Source organism: Myotis myotis, unplaced genomic scaffold (genome assembly GCF_014108235.1).
Source record: "Myotis myotis isolate mMyoMyo1 unplaced genomic scaffold, mMyoMyo1.p scaffold_m19_p_5, whole genome shotgun sequence".
Classification (NCBI taxonomy): domain Eukaryota; kingdom Metazoa; phylum Chordata; class Mammalia; order Chiroptera; family Vespertilionidae; genus Myotis; species Myotis myotis.
In genome coordinates, this window is record NW_023416357.1 from 100,517,451 (window position 1) to 100,534,991 (window position 17,541).

Genomic DNA, 17,541 nt, shown 5'->3' on the forward strand with positions numbered 1-17,541 from the left:
CAGCCAGGGCAATGTTAGGGTTATTTTAGGTTGTATGTATTATTTGGTATGTTACTTTTTGGGTCTGGGAACACTAATTTTTTTTTTTTTAATATATAAGTTAATGATAATTTCTTCTTCACTTTACGGCATTTGGTTTACAAAAGGTTTCATACAAACTCTACTTTTAGAGGTGGGGGAAACCTGAACTGGCTAACTGCAAGAATGGATTGGATTCAAGGAGAGGTGAATGGATGCATATGTCTTCTGAATATGTGGTCCTAGTAAAGATATTTTAAATAAAATTTAAGAAATAGAAATTATAATTATGTTTTTTTAGCCTCAAATTCTTGGGCCTGTAAGAAGTGTTTCAGCAATTTGATTTTATGGGATAAAAAAAATTCTGAGAGAAGTAATTGTTACGTGGAATTTATTTAATGTATCTAATTCTTTCTGAAAATACAAATTCTTGCTTCAGATCAGAGTTTTGGATAATAACTACAAAAACCTAGTTGAAAATCAGCTCTAGCTGGTTTTGCTCAGTGTATAGAGCATCCGCTTGCAGACCAAAGGGTCCTGGGTTCATTTCTGGTCAAGGGCACGTACCTCGGTTGTGGCCTAGGCCCTGGTGAGGGTGCATGCTGGAGGCAACCGATCGATGTGTTTCTCTCTCATCGATATTTCTCTCTGTCTTTCCCTATCTCTTACACTCTCTCTAAGAAGTCAGTGGAAAAATATCCTTGGGTGAGGATTTAAAAACAAAGCCCTAATTGAAAATCAGAAATGCCCTTTATATTAAAAGTTTACTGAGCTGCCATCTTACCTTGATTAAGTCATCAGAACTCAAAGTTGAGCCTAACTAAGCTTTTTGAAGAATTTTTTTTAATTCAAGTTGAATTTGAGTTTTAGTAGAATTTAAATTTGTTTCTGTTTACTCAAGTAAAGCAAATAGGGCAAAAATGGCTGCTAGAATATGTTCACTTTCAAAAAGGTGAGAAATATCAGCTGAAAAAGCTACATGTGGAAACCACCTGTACATATGAAAATGCACAGAACGAGAACATTTTTGTTACACTAGATTGTTTTTATTTGTGTTTTTATATGGACATTTCAGCAGAAAAGGGTTAGTTGTATGGAGCATTGCTTTGTTTGCAACCTAGAATTTTAGAGCTTCAAGAAATAATGCAATTCATCTTGTTCAAGACACAGGTCTTACAAATGAGGATCTAAGTTTATAGAAGGGAAATGTAAGTTACCCAGTGTGACTGGGCTAGAGCAGGCTGGAGCGAGATCTCTTGAATAAGTACAACTTACCCTAGGAGGTCTTTCCTGGGGGGCCCCTTCCTCCCAGTTTTCAAACATCCAACATACCAAGATACTTGGAAAGTAAGAGTGAGCACTACACAGCAGGTGGAATGCTACAACTTTGAGAAAGAGCACAGGTAGGCAGTGAGAAAAGCCAGTCTTTTAATGATTGGTTTCTGTTTCTCCAGAGGAGAGGAAGGTGAGCATCAGGATATCAATTTGAGGTTTCCCAAATTCACTCCTGTGGAGGTTGGGGCTGAGGTGTCCAGAGGGAATCCTGTTGACTGAGATTCCTGACGTGTGTTGGTTACAGGCCCTTACAGAGGCATAGGTGGGAGTTCCTTCTTCCTGTTTTTGCCTTTATCTAGTATATATTTTATATTTTTTTCACTAATTTTATAATGGGAAATTTCATTTAATGTTAGAGAGGATAATATAACAATTCCTCAAATGCGTACCTGTTATCTATTTGGGAGTTACCAACATATGGCCAGTTTGTTATCTAGGCTTCTTTCCTATCAGTACATCTTGCCTCACTAGGTTATTTTTTTATTTTTATTTTTTAATCCTCACCCGAGGATATTTTTTCCATTGATTTCCAGAGAGAGTGGATGGGGGGGGGGGGGGTAGAGAGAGAGGGTAGGGGGGGGAGAGAAACATCTATGTGAAAGAGACCATTGATTGGTTGCCTCCCACACGCCCCCACTGGGTCTACTGACCTTGCAAACTAGGTACATGCCCTTGACCAAGAATCGAACCCGAGACCTCTGGTTTGCAGGCTGAGGCCCTAACCACTAGGTAAAACCAGCCAGGGCCTCACTAGGTTATTTTAAAGCAAATCCTAGACATTATATCATATCTTTGTCAGTGTTTCTACTGCGTGTTTTAAACTAGTAGAAACTTAGCTTCAATCTGATGGGGATACCTGAAAGAAACTATTTACTTAGAGAGTAATTAAGCTGAAGGAGCTTCCCTTTATTAATGATTCTAGAAGGTTTTGTTCTCTAAATGATTTTCTTAATGCATTAGTGCCACTGTTGGGGTGGGGGAATTGGGTGATGAGTATGGCTGAGGGTAAGGATGGGAAATTGCTGGCTCTTAGTAAGAGGAGGCAGATGTAGCTGTTGAGAACAGCTTTATTAGCCTCTGCCTTTGAGCAAGTTGTTCTGTTCATAATTCTGACTTGAACCCTGAAAATAAGCCTTTAATTTGTAACTGATATGAAGCTTTTATAGGAAATAACAGTTTTTGCTTCCCTGGGTCAAAGTGAGCATACCTGAGACTCTTTTATGTGTGATTTTCCCAATACCTGATGTTGCCTCTTTTTGTTTCAGATGGGAATGACTGGTAACACAAGTCCATTTGGACAACCCTTTAGTCAAACTGGAGGGCAGCCAATGGGAGCCCCTGGAGTGAACCCCCAGTTACCCAGCAAGCAGAATGTGGTCACTAGTTTGCCTCCCTTCCCTGCAGACATCAAGAATGCTTCAGTCACCAATGTGCCAAACATGGTAAGTTGCCCTTGGCTCTCAGGGCTTTGCTGGGTAGATTTTATTGTGCTGATAGTAAAGATCTGTAACTAAAAGTGTGTTGTAGGTGATAAGAAAATAACCCATACTTCTTATGAGTAGCTCTCTCTCAGGGAGTTAACATTTTCTGTGATGAGCTGGCAATCAGAGGGCTAGGTAGAGGTTATTCAGTCAGTCCTCCCAGGTTCCCTTTGTGGAGAGAGAGGGTTCATGACTGTTAATCGCTGTTCCTTTCTCTTCAGTTACCCTCTTGATTCAGTAGTATAGCCAAGAGAATCAAGAAGCAGGCTCTTCTCACACTTTCTATCTGTTAGTGGTTGAGGCTGTCAGTAGAAGCCCATTGATTTTTGTTACAGTCAAACAAAGAGCATTCATCTTCCAAGGACTATATCATGTCTGTGAGACATGGTGTGTCTGACTTGTTGTTATAGGGGTTCGCATGTCTTCATTCTCTCTGAGATTTCACCTATAAAATAGGTATTATCCTTGTAACCTCTCGGCCTAACTAACCAAGATATTTTGGGAAAATAGCTCCTTTTGCACTGCAAAATAGACTCTCTTTTCATTCCAAACAGTAAGGGGAGGTGTGTGTGTTTTTGTTAGACCTCACTGTGTACTTGCAGCTGCTAAATGTTTGAGGCTGGAAACAGCCAAGCCTTTTCTTCCTTGGGCTTGTTGCTGGGAACCTGCCCTTCCAGGATTGTCTAGTTTCAGCCATACACGTCCAGAACCTAAAACAAAGCCTCCTTCTCCCCTAGCTTTCCCTTCAGAGCTCTGGAGGCAGCAGTCTGCATCTGGCACCCACATTCTCCCTAATCTCACCTGCCTTTCCTTTTCCATTCCTCATTAGGAGGACGGTAGCATGGACTCCAGTTCTAGCAGTCATCAGCTGAGTTTGCTTAATGACCTGGAGCACATTTTGGTTTCAGAGTAAGAGCATTTGCTTTTCCACAGCCATCCTGTATTTCATAGTCTGGTAAACTCTGACTTAATATTTTCCTCCTTTTCTCTTTTCAAATCTTTTCCAGCTTTACTTCCCTATCCTCTCTTCTTTACCCACAACTTGGTGATGGAATCCTTTTACTCCACATTGCCTTCCTTCCTGTGCTGATCCAGGGGACTGAATTTCTGAAAGTGGTACATTTATCAGGGTCAAATTCAGACTTGACTAGAAAGAGGCATCTGGTTCCCTTCACCTGTGCCAGGGCTAGAGGGGACAGCCCTTTGGTCTGGAGCAGGGCTTCTCTCTCCCTCTGCACTGTTGACAATTGGGACTGGATCATTCTCTGAGGTGGGGGATGTCCTGTGCATTGTGGGATGTTTAGCAACATCCCTGGCCTCCACCCACTAGATTTCTCATAGCACTCTCCCCCTCTCCCCTTTCTTCCTCCCACAGTGGCCCCTGGTGAGAAGCCCTGCTCTGGTGTCTGGTTAGGGGAAGCAGTAGCTATAGCACCTCATCCTTTTGTCTGTTTTTGTGACATCTAACAGAAATAAACCCAGGTTTTTTCCTCTTACCTCTTTCTTTGTCTCTACCTCTCCCTTTCTCTACCCATTCTGCCTGTCATCTGCACTGCTTTTCCAGCTGCCACTTTCCCACCAGGAGAGCAGACTTTGAGTGAGCTCCTCAGACTTTCACCAGGGCAGGGAGTGGTGCTTTACCTGTGTGTGTATGCTTGTGAGGCAGAGTAACCCAGGCATAGCCTTCATGCTGTAGAAGCAGGAACGAGAGGGGTCTGGGCAGAGAAGTGGGACGACATCTCAGTGCCATCATGTCATGTTCTGTGTTTTATCTTATTCTTGTAATAGTCTCTTTGAAAGACATATTACATGTCCCATCTTACAGATGAGGAAGTTGAGGGTCTGAAGAGTTTTAGTTTGTTCAAGGCTCAGTAACTTCCTGTCTGCAAAGCCCAGAGCCCTTTTTAATTATTTCTGGTGTCATGTTTTGGCAGCTCCCAGTCCAGGGAGTGCTTTACTAACCTCTGTTCCCATCATTTGTTTGCAGTTCCTTGAACATGTTCTTCCTTGAATTTTCTAAATTGTGCCTGACCCTTTGGAATCATAGATTTTGGCACAGCGAGGGGAAGCAGTTAAGAAAAATCTAACTCTCATTAATGAAAAAAGAAAAATACGAAGCCTTGAATTTATTTATGTGTTTTGTCATGCTATAAGGAGTAATCATTTGAAGCCCAACTGGATTCAGTGTACCAAACAGGGTCAGGATTCTGATGCCTTATTAGAGCTCTTCATGGAATGATTTAAACCACTTGGTCATTGCCTTTCTCCTCTCCTCATTTCTAGAGGATTTCAACAACATTGGGCCAAGTTAAGAAAGTGGGGAGGTGGCCATTCCTTTAATTTGCCACATTTATTGCATGCCATCTCTGGGCTTAGGTGCACCTGGAATGCAGATGTATGTGACATAGAGTTTACCTTCTTTCATGAAATTGGGGGGAGGTGGTGATGGAGAAAAAATAATTACAAAACCAACTGCCCCAACAGGTTTGAGTAGTATGCAGTGGTTGAAGTTGACACAGGAACCTCCTTAGATGGAGCCATTGGAGCAGCTGTACCACAGAGGGAGATTTGAGGGCAAGATCAGGAGAGCAGAAGCCATGAAGACACCAGGGCACTTGGTTGGAGAGCATTGGCTTATGTAGGAACTGGCAGATGTCCAGTGGGAAAGGTGGCTCTCAAGTGAGGGGAGAGCAGTGGAAGTGGATGTTGGGGGTCAAATAGGAGCCAGTTCAGGGAGGGCCATAGGGTGGTAGTGACTACTGCAGTGGTCTGGGCGAGAGGAAATGGTAGTTTGTATGTGGTTGATCACAGTAGGGACAGGAGACTAGATGACAGTCGCCACTAGATTATGTGGAGTCATCATGTGAGACGACTTGTTGGGTGGAACCATTTACAGAGCTGGGGAGGAACAGACTTGGAAAGGGATGACAAAGAGGTAGGCATCAGTAATTACACTTGTGTTCCTTTTGAGATACTTGTGAGATGTCCAGGTGGGGATGTCAGGCACACCGGCGGGCATACAAGTAGGGTATCCGCTATCCATGTGGGAGCTGTGGTAACCATAATGCAGCAGGGGCTGTGAAGTGAACAAGATCATGCAGGGGGAGAAAACCCGAGAGAGAGAAGGTCAAGAAGGAACCACAAAGGGGACAGCCAGGGGATGATGTCCTGCAGCCGAAAGAGGAGGATGTTTGAACAGAAGGAATTGGTGCAGTGGAGGTGATTAAGATGAGGGCAGAAGAGCATCACTAGAATGTGCAGGTGAATCTGTGGGTAAATCATTGTCTACTGAGAGTTAAATGTAACCTGTAGTCATGGAGACCTACAGATGAGGGTGCTCTGTTGTCATCTTCTGGGATAGGATGGCTGCAGGAGTTCTGAAAAGTTCAGGGCTCCTGTTGCATATGGGGTCATTGTTGAGGGCATACATATTCTCAGTACAATGTTCAAAAGCAAGTAGCACATATTCCTAAATGTTCTGATGTATCTCATTGATGTATCTGTCTCTGACCATTTTATTTGTAATTTCTTACCTTTCTATAATTTTGGAAGTTAGAAATTTCCCTCTGTCATCTATACTAACAAAAGGGTAATATGCTATTTAGACCGGGAGACCGGCCAGGGAGGGCAGTTGGGGGCCATCAGGCCAGCTGGGAAGGGCAGTTGGAGGCCATGAAGCTGGCAGGGGAGGGCAGTTGGTGGCGAGCAGGCCAGTGGGGGGCAGGGGAGGCAGTTGGTGGCAAGGAGGCCAGCGGGTAGGGGTGGGCAGTTGGGGGCAAGAAAGCTGGAGGAAGAACAGGCCAGCAGACAGTGGTTAGGGGTGATCGGGCAGGTGAGCCGTTAGGAGCCAGTGGTCCCGGATTGCAAGAGAGATGTCCGACTGCCGGGTTAGGCCCGATCCGGCAGTCAGACATCCCCTGAGGGGTCCCAGATTGGAGAGGGTGCAGGCCAGGCTGAGGGACACGGCCTCCCTGTGCATGAATTTCGTGCACTGGACCACTAGTCTATATAATAAAAGCCTAAGTGACCGTTATAACAGGATGACCAGAACAGCCGGTCACTATGATGCACACTGACCACCAGGGGGCAGATGCTTAACGCAGGAGCTGCCCCCGGTGGTCAGTGCACTCCCACATGGGGAGCGCTGTTCAGCCACATGTCGGGTTCATGGCTGGCGAGCGCAGCAGCAGTGGTGGGAGCCTCTCCCGCCTTCATGGCAGCGCTAAGGAGCAGCAAGCCAAGCAGTAAGGAGCAGCTATCAGGTGGGCAGTAAGGAGTGAGGGGTCTCAGACTCTGAGAGGGCTCCCATACTGCAAAGAGGGCGCAGGCTGGGCTGAGGGGCACGCACGCATGCACGGATGCACAATTGCGTGCACCAGGCCTCTAGTACTTCATAATTATAAGATGCACATGTTTGTTTGGTTTTTTTACATTGTAGCATGTATGAAAACAGGACTTTTAGAAACAGTCAAGTTTTAGAGCTTATAAAATATAGTATGTATGCTCTTTTAGTTGCTCATAATTTGAAATTCACAACACTATTAAACATATATTCACTGTACAGCTTTCCAGGACAGCTTACATGGATAAAAGAATTTTGAAGGTATTTAAATTTTACTGCCCTAACTCCGTGGTCGGCAAACTGTGGCTCACGAGCCACATGCAGCTCTTTAGCCCCTTGAGTGTGGCTCTTCCTAAGCCTTAGGAGTACCCTAGTTAAGTTAATAACAATGTACCTACCTATATAGTTTAAGTTTAAAAAATTTGGCTCTCAAAAGAAATTTCAATAGGTGTACTGTTGATATTTGGCTCTGTTGACTAATGAGTTTGCCGACCACTGCCCTAACTAGTTTGGCTCAGTGATTTGGTTCAGTGGATAGAGCATCAGCCTCTGGACTGAAGGATCCCAGGTTCAGTTCTGGTCAAGATCACATGCCTGGGTTGCGGGTTTGACCCCTAGTAGGGGATGTGCAGGAGGCAGCCAATCAATGATCCTCTCTCATCATTAATGTTTCTATCTCTCTTTCCCTCTCTTGTCTTCTCTGAAATCAATAAAGATATTTTTTTAGCCGAAACCGGTTTGGCTCAGTGGATAGAGCGTCGGCCTGCGGACTGGAGGGTCACAGGTTCGATTCCGGTCAAGGGCATGTACCTGGGTTGCGGGCACATCCCCAGTGGGAGATGTGCAGGAGGCAGCTGATCGATGTTTCTCTCTCATCGATGTTTCTAACTCTCTATCTCTCTCCCTTCCTCTCTGTGAAAAATCAATAAAATATATTTTAAAAAAAAAATTTTTTTTTAAATAAATAAATAAATTTTACTGACAAAAGAACAGAAGCAAGTTTGAGGGGAGGGATGATTATGTCATCTTTCTGTGGATTGGGGTTGAGGTCTAACGGGCTGCCTCAAAGGAGAGGCAGGCAGCAAATTGTGGGAAGAGAAGTAGTTCCAAGGCAGTCCTCTGAAAGATTATGTCACCTGATTTCTGGTGACACTGTCCTTCCATTTTTATCAGAAAACATCTTAACACAGAATGAGAGAGCGTTTGCAGGAAGGAGGAAAACGGACTCCAGGTGGGACTGAGTTGTCAGGTTATTGCTGACCTTCATGACAGTCAGGTCCAGGTTGTTTTTAAAGGAGCATTGTTTGGAAGTGGGACACATCTTGGGTTTAATCTGAGAAAGGGCCTCTTCATTAGGTTCACCCAGGGAGTCTCCTGTTGGGCCCGGGATGTGGTCTCCAACAAGGGTAATTTCTCATAGGAAGTTCTTATGTGTGACTTTTTTTTAAGAATTACATTACGGAGACTTTACCATTCTTAAAGTTGTAACACAGGAGATTTATCAGGAGTGCTCCTTATTTAAAACTAGAGTCCCGATGCCTGAAATTCGTGCAAGGGGCTCGGCCCTCACAGCCCCGGCTGCCTCACGACCCTGCCCCCAACCCACTGGTCGTTCCGGAAGGTCATCCCAGAAGGTCATTCCACTGTCCAGTCTAATTAGCATATTAGCTCTTTATTATATAGGATTGCTCATGAGAGTGGTGTTAGGATTTGTTTCAGTTGTGTGTTAGAGAATTTACATGAAAAATTTGGATGAGGCTCCTAGGCAGCTACTGGTTCAGGTCTCTAAATGGAAAGAAAGTGGGACTGGTGGACGTCTGTTCATGCAGGGGAGGTTTATATAGAATTGTCTTCTGTGTCCTGCCAGAATAACATATCTGGGACAGTGCCACTGGCAGCAGATGGGTGGCACACCATTAGCCATGACCCTTGCAGGGGTAACTGTTCATCTCAGAGTTAATTCTGTGTTTCTCAAAGTGTGTCTGTGGACCCACGCTGCATCAGTGACTGGTTCCTGGGCCTCACCCAGTCCTGCTGGTTCAGACACTTTTAGAGCAGGGATTTTCAACCTTTTTCATCACATGGCACACATAAACTAATTACTAAAATTCTACAGCACACGCCGAAACCGGTTTGGCTCAGTGGATAGAGCGTCGGCCTGCGGACTGAAGGGTCCCGGGTTCGATTCCGGTCAAGGGCATGTGCCTTGGTTGCGGGCATATCCCCAGTGGGAGATGTGCAGGAGGCAGCTGATCGATGTTTCTCTCTCATCGATGTTTCTAACTCTCTGTCTCTCTCCCTTACTCTCTGTAAAAAATCAATAAAATATATTTTAAAAAAAAAATTCTACAGCACACCAAAGAATATATTCTTTTTTATTGATCTGACAAAAAATATAGATATACAGTAGTTTTGAGAAGTCAGTGCCCCTGACTAAATAGTCAGTTAATTGACGTTTTAAAAATTCTTACAGCGCACCAGTTGAAAATCGCTGTCTTTTTATTTATTTATTTATTATTTTATTTATTATTTTTTTATTGTTTTATTGCTTAAAGTATTACAAAGGGTATTACATATGTGTCCTTCCCCCCCCTCCCCCCCGCCCTTGACAATCCCCTGGCCTCCCCTACCCCCCAGTGTCTTATGTCCATTGGTTATGCTTATATGCATGCATACAAGTCCTTCGGTTGATCTCTGACCCCCCTCCCTCCTGCCCCCCAACCCTCCCCAGCCTTCCCGCTGTAGTTTGACAGTCTGTTTGAGGCAGCTCTGCCTCTGTATCTATTATTGTTCAAAAGTTTATAATGGTCTCTATTATCCATGAATGAGTGAGATCATGTGGTATGTTTCCTTCATTGACTGGCTTATTTCACTTAGCACAATGCTCTCCAGTTCCACCCATGCCGTTGCAAATGGTAAGAGTTCCTTCCCTTTTAGAGCAGCATAGTATTCCATCGTGTAGATGTACCACAGTTTTCTAATCCATTCATCTACTGATGGGCACTTAGGCTGTTTCCAGATCTTAGCTATGGTGAATTGTGCTGCTATGAACATAGGGGTGCATATATCCTTTCTGATTGGTGTTTCTGGTTTCTTGGGATATATTCCTAGAAGTGGGATCACAGGGTCAAATGGGAGTTCCATTTTTAGTTTTTTGAGGAAACTCCATACTGTCTTCCATAGTGGCTGCACCAGTCTGCATCCCACCAGCAGTGCACGAGTGTTCCTTTTTCTCCACATCCTCTCCAGCACTTGTCGTTTGTTGATTTGTTGATGATAGCCAATCTGACAGGTGTGAGATGGTACGTCATTGTTGTTTTGATTTGCATCTCTAGGATGATTAGTGACTTTGAGCATGTTTTCATATGTCTGTTGGCTTTCTGAATGTCCTCTTTTGAAAGGTGTCTATGACCTGTAGTTTTCTGAGTAGAGGTCTTTTACCTCTTTAGTTAAGTTTATTCCTAGGTAGCTTAATTTTTTTGGTGCGATGGTAAATGGGATTGTTTTAATAATCTCTCTTTCTGAAAGTTCACTATTGGTGTATAGCAATGCCTCAGATTTCTTGGGGTTAATTTTGTATCCTGCTACATTGCCAAATTCATGTATTAAGTGTAGTAGTTTCTTTTTTAATTAAATCTTTATTGTTCAGATTATTACATTTGTTCCTCTTTTTTCCCCCCATAACTCCCCTCCTCCCAGTTCCCGCCCTACCCTCCGCCCTCACTCCCCACCCACTGTCCTCATCCATAGGTGCACAATATTTGTCCAGTCTCTTCCCGCATCTCCCACACCCCTTTCCCCCCCCAGAATAGTCAGTCCATTCCCTTTCTATGTCCCTGATTCTATTATGATCACCAGATTATTTATTCACTTGATTCTTAGATTCACTTGTTGATAGATGCATGTTTGTTGTTCATAATTTGTATCTTTACCTTTTTCTTCTTCTTCCTCTTCTTAAAGGATACCTTTCAGCATTTCATATAATCCTGGTTTGGTGGTGATGAACTCCTTTAGCTTTTCCTTATCTGTGAAGCTCTTTATCTGACCTTCAATTCTGAATGATAGCTTTGCTAGGTAAAGTAATCTTGGTTGTAGGTTCTTGCTATTCATCACTTTGAATATTTCTTGCCACTCCCTTGTGGCCTGCATAGTTTCTATTGAGAAATCAGCTGACAATCGTATGGGTATTCCCTTGTACGTAACTAACTGTTTTTCTTTTGCTGCTTTTAAGATTCTCTCTTTGTCTTTTGCTCTTGGCATTTTAATTATGTTGTGTCTTGGTGTGGTCCTCTTTGGGTTCCTTTTGTTTGGGGTTCTCTGCGCTTCCTGGACATGTAAGTCTATTTCTTTCACCAGGTGGGGGAAGTTTTCTGTCATTATTTCTTCAAATAGGTTCTCAATATCTTGCTCTCTCTCATCTTCTGGCACCCCTATAATTCTGATGTTGGTACGCTTGAAGCTGTCCCAGAGGCTCCTTACACTATTTTCGTATTCTTTTTTTTTTTTTTTTTTTTTTAATTAAATCTTTATTGTTCAGATTATTACATTTGTTCCTCTTTTTTTCCCCCCCATAACTCCCCTCCTCCCAGTTCCCGCCCCACCCTCCGCCCTCACTCCCCACCCACTGTCCTCATCCATAGGTGCACGATTTTTGTCCAGTCTCTTCCCGCATCTCCCACACCCCTTTCCCCCCCAGGAATAGTTAGTCCATTCCCTTTCTATGTCCCTGATTCTATTATAATCAACAGTTCATTCTGTTCATCAGATTATTTATTCACTTGATTCTTAGATTCACTTGTTGATAGATGCATATTTGTTGTTCATAATTTGTATCTTTACCTTTTTCTTCCTCTTCCTCTTCTTAAAGGATACCTTTCAGCATTTCATATAATCCTGGTTTGGTGGTGATGAACTCCTTTAGCTTTTCCTTATCTGTGAAGCTCTTTATCTGACCTTCAATTCTGAATGATAGCTTTGCTGGATAAAGTAATCTTGGTTGTAGGTTCTTGGTATTCATCACTTTGACTATTTCTTGCCACTCCCTTCTGGCCTGCAAAGTTTCTGTTGAGAAATCAGCTGACAGTCGTATGGGTATTCCCTTGTAGGTAACTGAGTTTCTTTCTCTTGCTGTTTTTAAGATTCTCTCTTTATCTTTTGCTCTTGGCATTTTAATTATGATATGTCTTGGTGTGGTCCTCTTTGGATTCCTTTTGTTTGGGGTTCTCCGCGCTTCTTGGACCTGTAAGTCCATTTCTTTCACCAGGTGGGGGAAGTTTTCTGTCATTATTTCTTCAAATAGGTTTTCAATATCTTGCTCTCTCTCATCTTCTGGCACCCCTATAATTCTGATGTTGGTACGCTTGAAGCTGTCCCAGAAGCTCCTTACACTATCCTCGCATTTTTGGATTCTTTTTTCATTTTGCTTTTCCGGTTGGGTGTTTTTTGCTTCCTCGCATTTCAAATCATTGACTTGATTCTTGCGCTCCTCTGGTCTGCTGTCGGGAGTCTGTATAATATTTGTTATTTCAGTCCGTGTATGCTTAATTTCTAGTTGGTTCCCCAATATAAGATCGAGGGTCTCATTAGTTTTCTTGTAGATCTCATTAAGTTTATCGGCGGCTTCTAAACAGTTCTTGAGAGACCTTAAAAGTGTGGTTCTGAACTCTATATCTTCCATTGACAATTTTGTCCTGTTTCTTTGTCTCCGCATTTTGTTATGCTTCCTTGGTGCACCCCCTAGTGGTCTTTGTTCGAAGTCTTATAGTTAAATCTTGATTGTTGTAGCTAATTCCAGGGAGGGTTTGACCTCCAGGACAAGTGGCTATGAGAATCAGCTGTGTCAGCAGTGAGAGAACTTCTGTCCTCTAGGGAGGTGCTAATCTAGCCTTTGCCTGAGGCTATCCGGCAAATGCTTGTGTGCAGGGCTTGGGCGGGGCCAGTCGAACAGGATCAACAGGGTGGGCCGGAGAGAGCAGTTATGGCGGCTCTCAGTCCTGTCCCCAGGGGCTCTGCCTCTCTGAGTCCCAGCACCCGCTGCAAAGCTCAGAGAGAAAGCTGCACTCGCTCTGACCGAAGCCAGACAGTCCCGCTTCTCCCGTTTGAGTCTGGGTCCCTAAAGACTCGCCCGGATCTGGAGCTCAGAGTCTGCGACTCCCTCCCGATTGAAAACGCCAACCGCGCCCTCCGCCGCCAGCCCGCTCCGCGCACTCCGCACCTCAGAATTTGACTTCAGCACTGCGCCTCCTCTGGGTGTCCGTATGCGTTTCTCTTTCCTCCTAGTTGTAGGACTTCCACTCAGCCAGCGTTCCTGTGGTTCTGGGTGATGTCCCTTCCGTTTTTTGGTTTCACTTTTGAAGTAGTTGTTCAAAGCAGCAAACTCCGGCGTTAACCTATGCCGCCATCTTGGTTCTCCCCCTATTTTCGTATTCTTTTTTCATTTTGCTTTTCTGGTTGGGTGTTTTTTGCTTCTTCGCATTTCAAATCTTTGCCTTGATCCTTGCGCTCCTCTGGTCTGCTGTTGGGAGTCTGTATAGTATTCGTTATTTCAGTCCGTGTATGCTTAATTTCTAGTTGGTTCTTTATCATAACATTGAGGGTCTCATTAGATTTCTTGAGGATCTCACTACATTTATCGACGGCTTCTAGACAGTTCTTAAGATACCTTAAAAGTGTGGTTCTGAACTCAATATCCTCCATTGACAGTTTTGTCCTGTTTTTTTGTCTCCACATTTTTTATGCTTTCTTGGTGCACCCCCTAGTGGTCTTTGTGCGCAGTCTTGTTGTAGTTAAGCCTTGATTGTTTTCGGCAATACCGGGGGTGATTTGACCTCCAGGCGAACTGGCTATGAGAGTCCCTGTGTCTGCAGTGGGAGAGCTTCTGTGCTGGATCTCTAGGGCGATGCTAATCTAGCCTTTGCCTGAGGCTATCCGGCAAATGGCTCTGCGCAGGGCTTGGGCAGGGCGGGTCCCCGGGGATCTACAGGGCGGGCCGGAGCGAGCAGTTATGGCTGCCCTCAGTTCTGTCCCTAGGGGCCCTGCCTCACAGAGTCCCAGCAACCGCTGCAAACCTTGGAGAGAAAGCTGCCTTCGAGTTCCGACCGAAGCTAGACAGTCCCGCTTCTCCCGTTTGAGTCTGGGTCCCTAGAGACTCGCCCGGATCTGGAGCTCAGAGTCTGAAACTCCCTCCCGATTGAAAACAACAACCACGCCCTCCGCCTCCAGCCCGTTCCACGTGCACTCCGCACCTTAGTATTTCACTTCAGCACTGTGCCTCCTCTGAGTATGGGTATGATATTCTCTTTCCTCCTAGTTGTATAATTTCCACTCAGCCAGCCTTCCTGTGGTTCTGAATGATGTCCGTCCCGTCTTTTAGTTGTTTTTTGAAGTGGTTGTTCGAGGCAGCAATCTCCAGCGTTACCCTATGCCGCCATCTTGGTTTCTCTCTCCAAGTGTAGTAGTTTTTTGATGGAGTCTGTAGGGTTTTGTATGTATAATATCCTGTCGTCTGCAAATAAGGACAGTTTTACTTCTTCTTTTCCAATTTGGATGCCTTTTATTTCTTCTTCTTGTCTAATTGCAATGGCTGTTACTTCCAGTACGATGTTGAACAGGAGTGGTGAGAGTGGGCATCCCTGTCTTGTTCCTGTTCTAAGGGGAAATGTTGTTAGTTTTTGTCCATTGAGTATGATGTTGGCTGTGGGCCTGTCATATATGGCTTTTATTATGTTGAGGTATGATCTTTCTATTCCCACCTTGCTGAGAGTTTTTATGAAAAATGGGTGTTGGATTTTGTCAAATGCTTTTTCTGCATCAATTGATATGACCATGTGGTTTTTTTCTTTCAGTTTGTTTATATGATGTATCATGTTTATTGATTTGCGGATATTGTACCATCCTTGCATCCCTGGGATAAATCCTACTTGGTCGTGGTGTATGATCTTTCTGATGTACTGCTGGATCCGATTTGCTAAGATTTTGTTGAGGATTTTGGCATCTATGTTCATGAGGGATATTGGCCTGTAATTCTCTTTCATTGTGTTGTCTTTACCTGGTTTTGGTATTAGGGTGATGCTGGCTTCATAGAATGAGCTTGGAAGTGTTCCTTCCTCTTGAATTTTTTGTAGTAGTCTGAGGAGGATAGGTTTTAATTCTTCGTTGAATGTTTGGTAAAACTCCCCTGTGAAGCCGTCTGCTCCTGGGCTTTTGTTTGCTAGAAGCTTTTTTGATGACTGCTTCAATTTCTTCCATAGTTATTGGCCTATTGAGATTTTTAGATTCTTCCTGATTGAGTGTTGGAATGTTGTATTTTTCTAGGAATTTGTCCATTTCCTCCAGGTTGTCTAGTTTGTTGGAGTAGAGTTGTCCATAGTATTTTTTAACAATCATTTGTATTTCTGTGGGGTCTGTTGTTATTTCGCCTCTATCGTTTCTGATTTTGTTTATTTGGGTCCTTTCTCTTTGCTTCTTGGTGAGCCTGGCTAGAGGTTTGTCAATCTTGTTTATCCTTTCAAAGAACCAGCTCTTGGTTTCATTGATTTTCTGTATTGGTTTTTTTTTTTTTTTTTTTTTTTTGTCTCTATGTCATTTATTTCTGCTCTAATATCTCCTTCCTTCTGCTCACTCTAGGGTTTTCTTGTTGCTCTCTTTCTAATTCTTTGAGTTGTAGAGTTAGATGATTTACTACCATTTTTTTCTTGTTTGTTGAGATAGGCCTGTAGAGCTATAAACTTCCCTCTCAGGACTGCTTTCATTGCGTCCCAAAGGTTTTGGATTGTTGTGTTTTCATTGTCATTAGTTTCCAGGATGTTTTTAATTTCTTCTTTGATCTCATTGGTAACCCAATCAATATTTAATAACATGCTATTCAGCTTCCAAGTGTTTGAGTATTTGGGGTTGTTTTTATTGTAGTTTATTTCTAATATTATGCCATCGTGTTCTGGGATGATGCTTGGTATGATTTCAATCTTCTTGAATTTGGGGAGACTTTGTTTGTGACCCAATAGGTGGTCTATTTTTGAATCTGTCCCATGAGGATTTGAGTGGAATGTATATTCCGTGGCTTTGGGGTGAAGTGTTCTGAAGATGTCAATTAAGTCCATCTGATCTAGTGAGTCATTTAGGATTGCTGTTTCTTTGCTGATTGTTTGTCTAGAGCAGGGGTGGGCAAACTTTTTGACTCGAGGGCCACAATGGTTTCTTAAACTGGACCGGAGGGCCGGAACAAAAGCATGGATGGAGTGTTTGTGTGAACTAATATAAATTCAAAGTAAACATCATTACATAAAAGGATATGGTCTTTTTAGTTTTATTCATTTCAAACGGGCCGGATCCGGCCCGCAGGCCGTAGTTTGCCCACGGCTGGTCTAGAGGATTTATCCAATGATGTCAGTGGTGTATTAAAGTCCCCTACTATGATTGTATTGTTGTTGATCTCTCCTTTGATATCTTCCAGGAGTTTTTTTATGTATTTGGGTGCTCCTGCATTGGGTGCATATATGTTTACCAGGGTTATATCTTCTTGTTGTATTGATCCCTTTAGTATTATGAAGTAGCCTTCCTTATCTCTTGTTATGACCTTCACTTTGAGGTCTATTTTGTCTGATATAAGTATTGCTACCCCAGCTTTCTTTTCCTTCCCATTTGCCTAAAAGATATTTTCCCATCCCTTTACTTTCAGTCTGTGTGAGTCCCTTCTAATGAGGTAGGTCTCTTGTAGACAGCAAATGTATGGGTCATGGTTTTTTATCCATTCAGCCACTCGATGTCTTTTGGTTGGAGCATTTAGTCCGTTTACATTTAAAGTCATTATTGAAAGGTACTTGTTTGTAACCATTTCTTTTTTTGTGTGGCTGTTTTCTTTCTGAGCTTTTTATTTCTTCTTTTTACACCAGTCCCTTTAGCATTTCTTGCATTGCTGGCTCTGTGGTGATAAACTCCCTTAGCCTTTTTTTGTCTGTGAAGCTTCTTATTTCCCCTTCAATTCTGAATGATAGCCTGGCTGGATAGAGTATTCTTGGATTCAGTCCTTTGCTTTGCATCACTTTGTAAATTTCCATCCATTCTTTTCTGGCCTGATGTGTTTCTGTTGAGAAATCATTTGATAATCTAATGGGAGATCCCTTGTATGTAACTTTCTGTCTCTCTCTTGCAGCCTGTAAGATTCTCTCTTTGTCCTGAACATTTGCCATGGTAATTATGATGTGTCTTGGTGTGGGTCTTTTCGGGTTCACCTTGTTTGGGACTCTCTGGGCTTGTGTGACTTTTTTCTTCCCCACCTCAGGAAAGTTTTCTGATATTATTTCTTCAAATAGGTTTTCTAATCCTTGTTCCTCTTTCTGTTGTTCTGGCACCCCTATTATTCGTATG

General features: G+C 43.2%; 1 protein-coding gene across 11 annotated transcripts in view; it reads left to right on the forward strand.

Moving 5' to 3' along the window:
- LOC118656434 (CREB binding protein) overlaps positions 1-17,541 on the forward strand; it is a 179,614-nt gene that overhangs the window by 77,286 nt on the left and 84,787 nt on the right. For 9 of the 11 annotated variants that reach the window (XM_036309774.1, XM_036309777.1, XM_036309771.1 and 6 more), the window contains one exon: positions 2,619-2,795. The exons of 1 other annotated variant lie outside the window; for it this stretch is intronic. In XM_036309774.1, coding sequence (XP_036165667.1) covers positions 2,619-2,795 — 177 coding nt within the window. Of the gene's footprint in view, positions 1-1,464; positions 1,616-2,618; positions 2,796-17,541 lie in introns of those variants that run through there. One more of the 11 variants, XM_036309780.1, reaches the window with a different exon arrangement.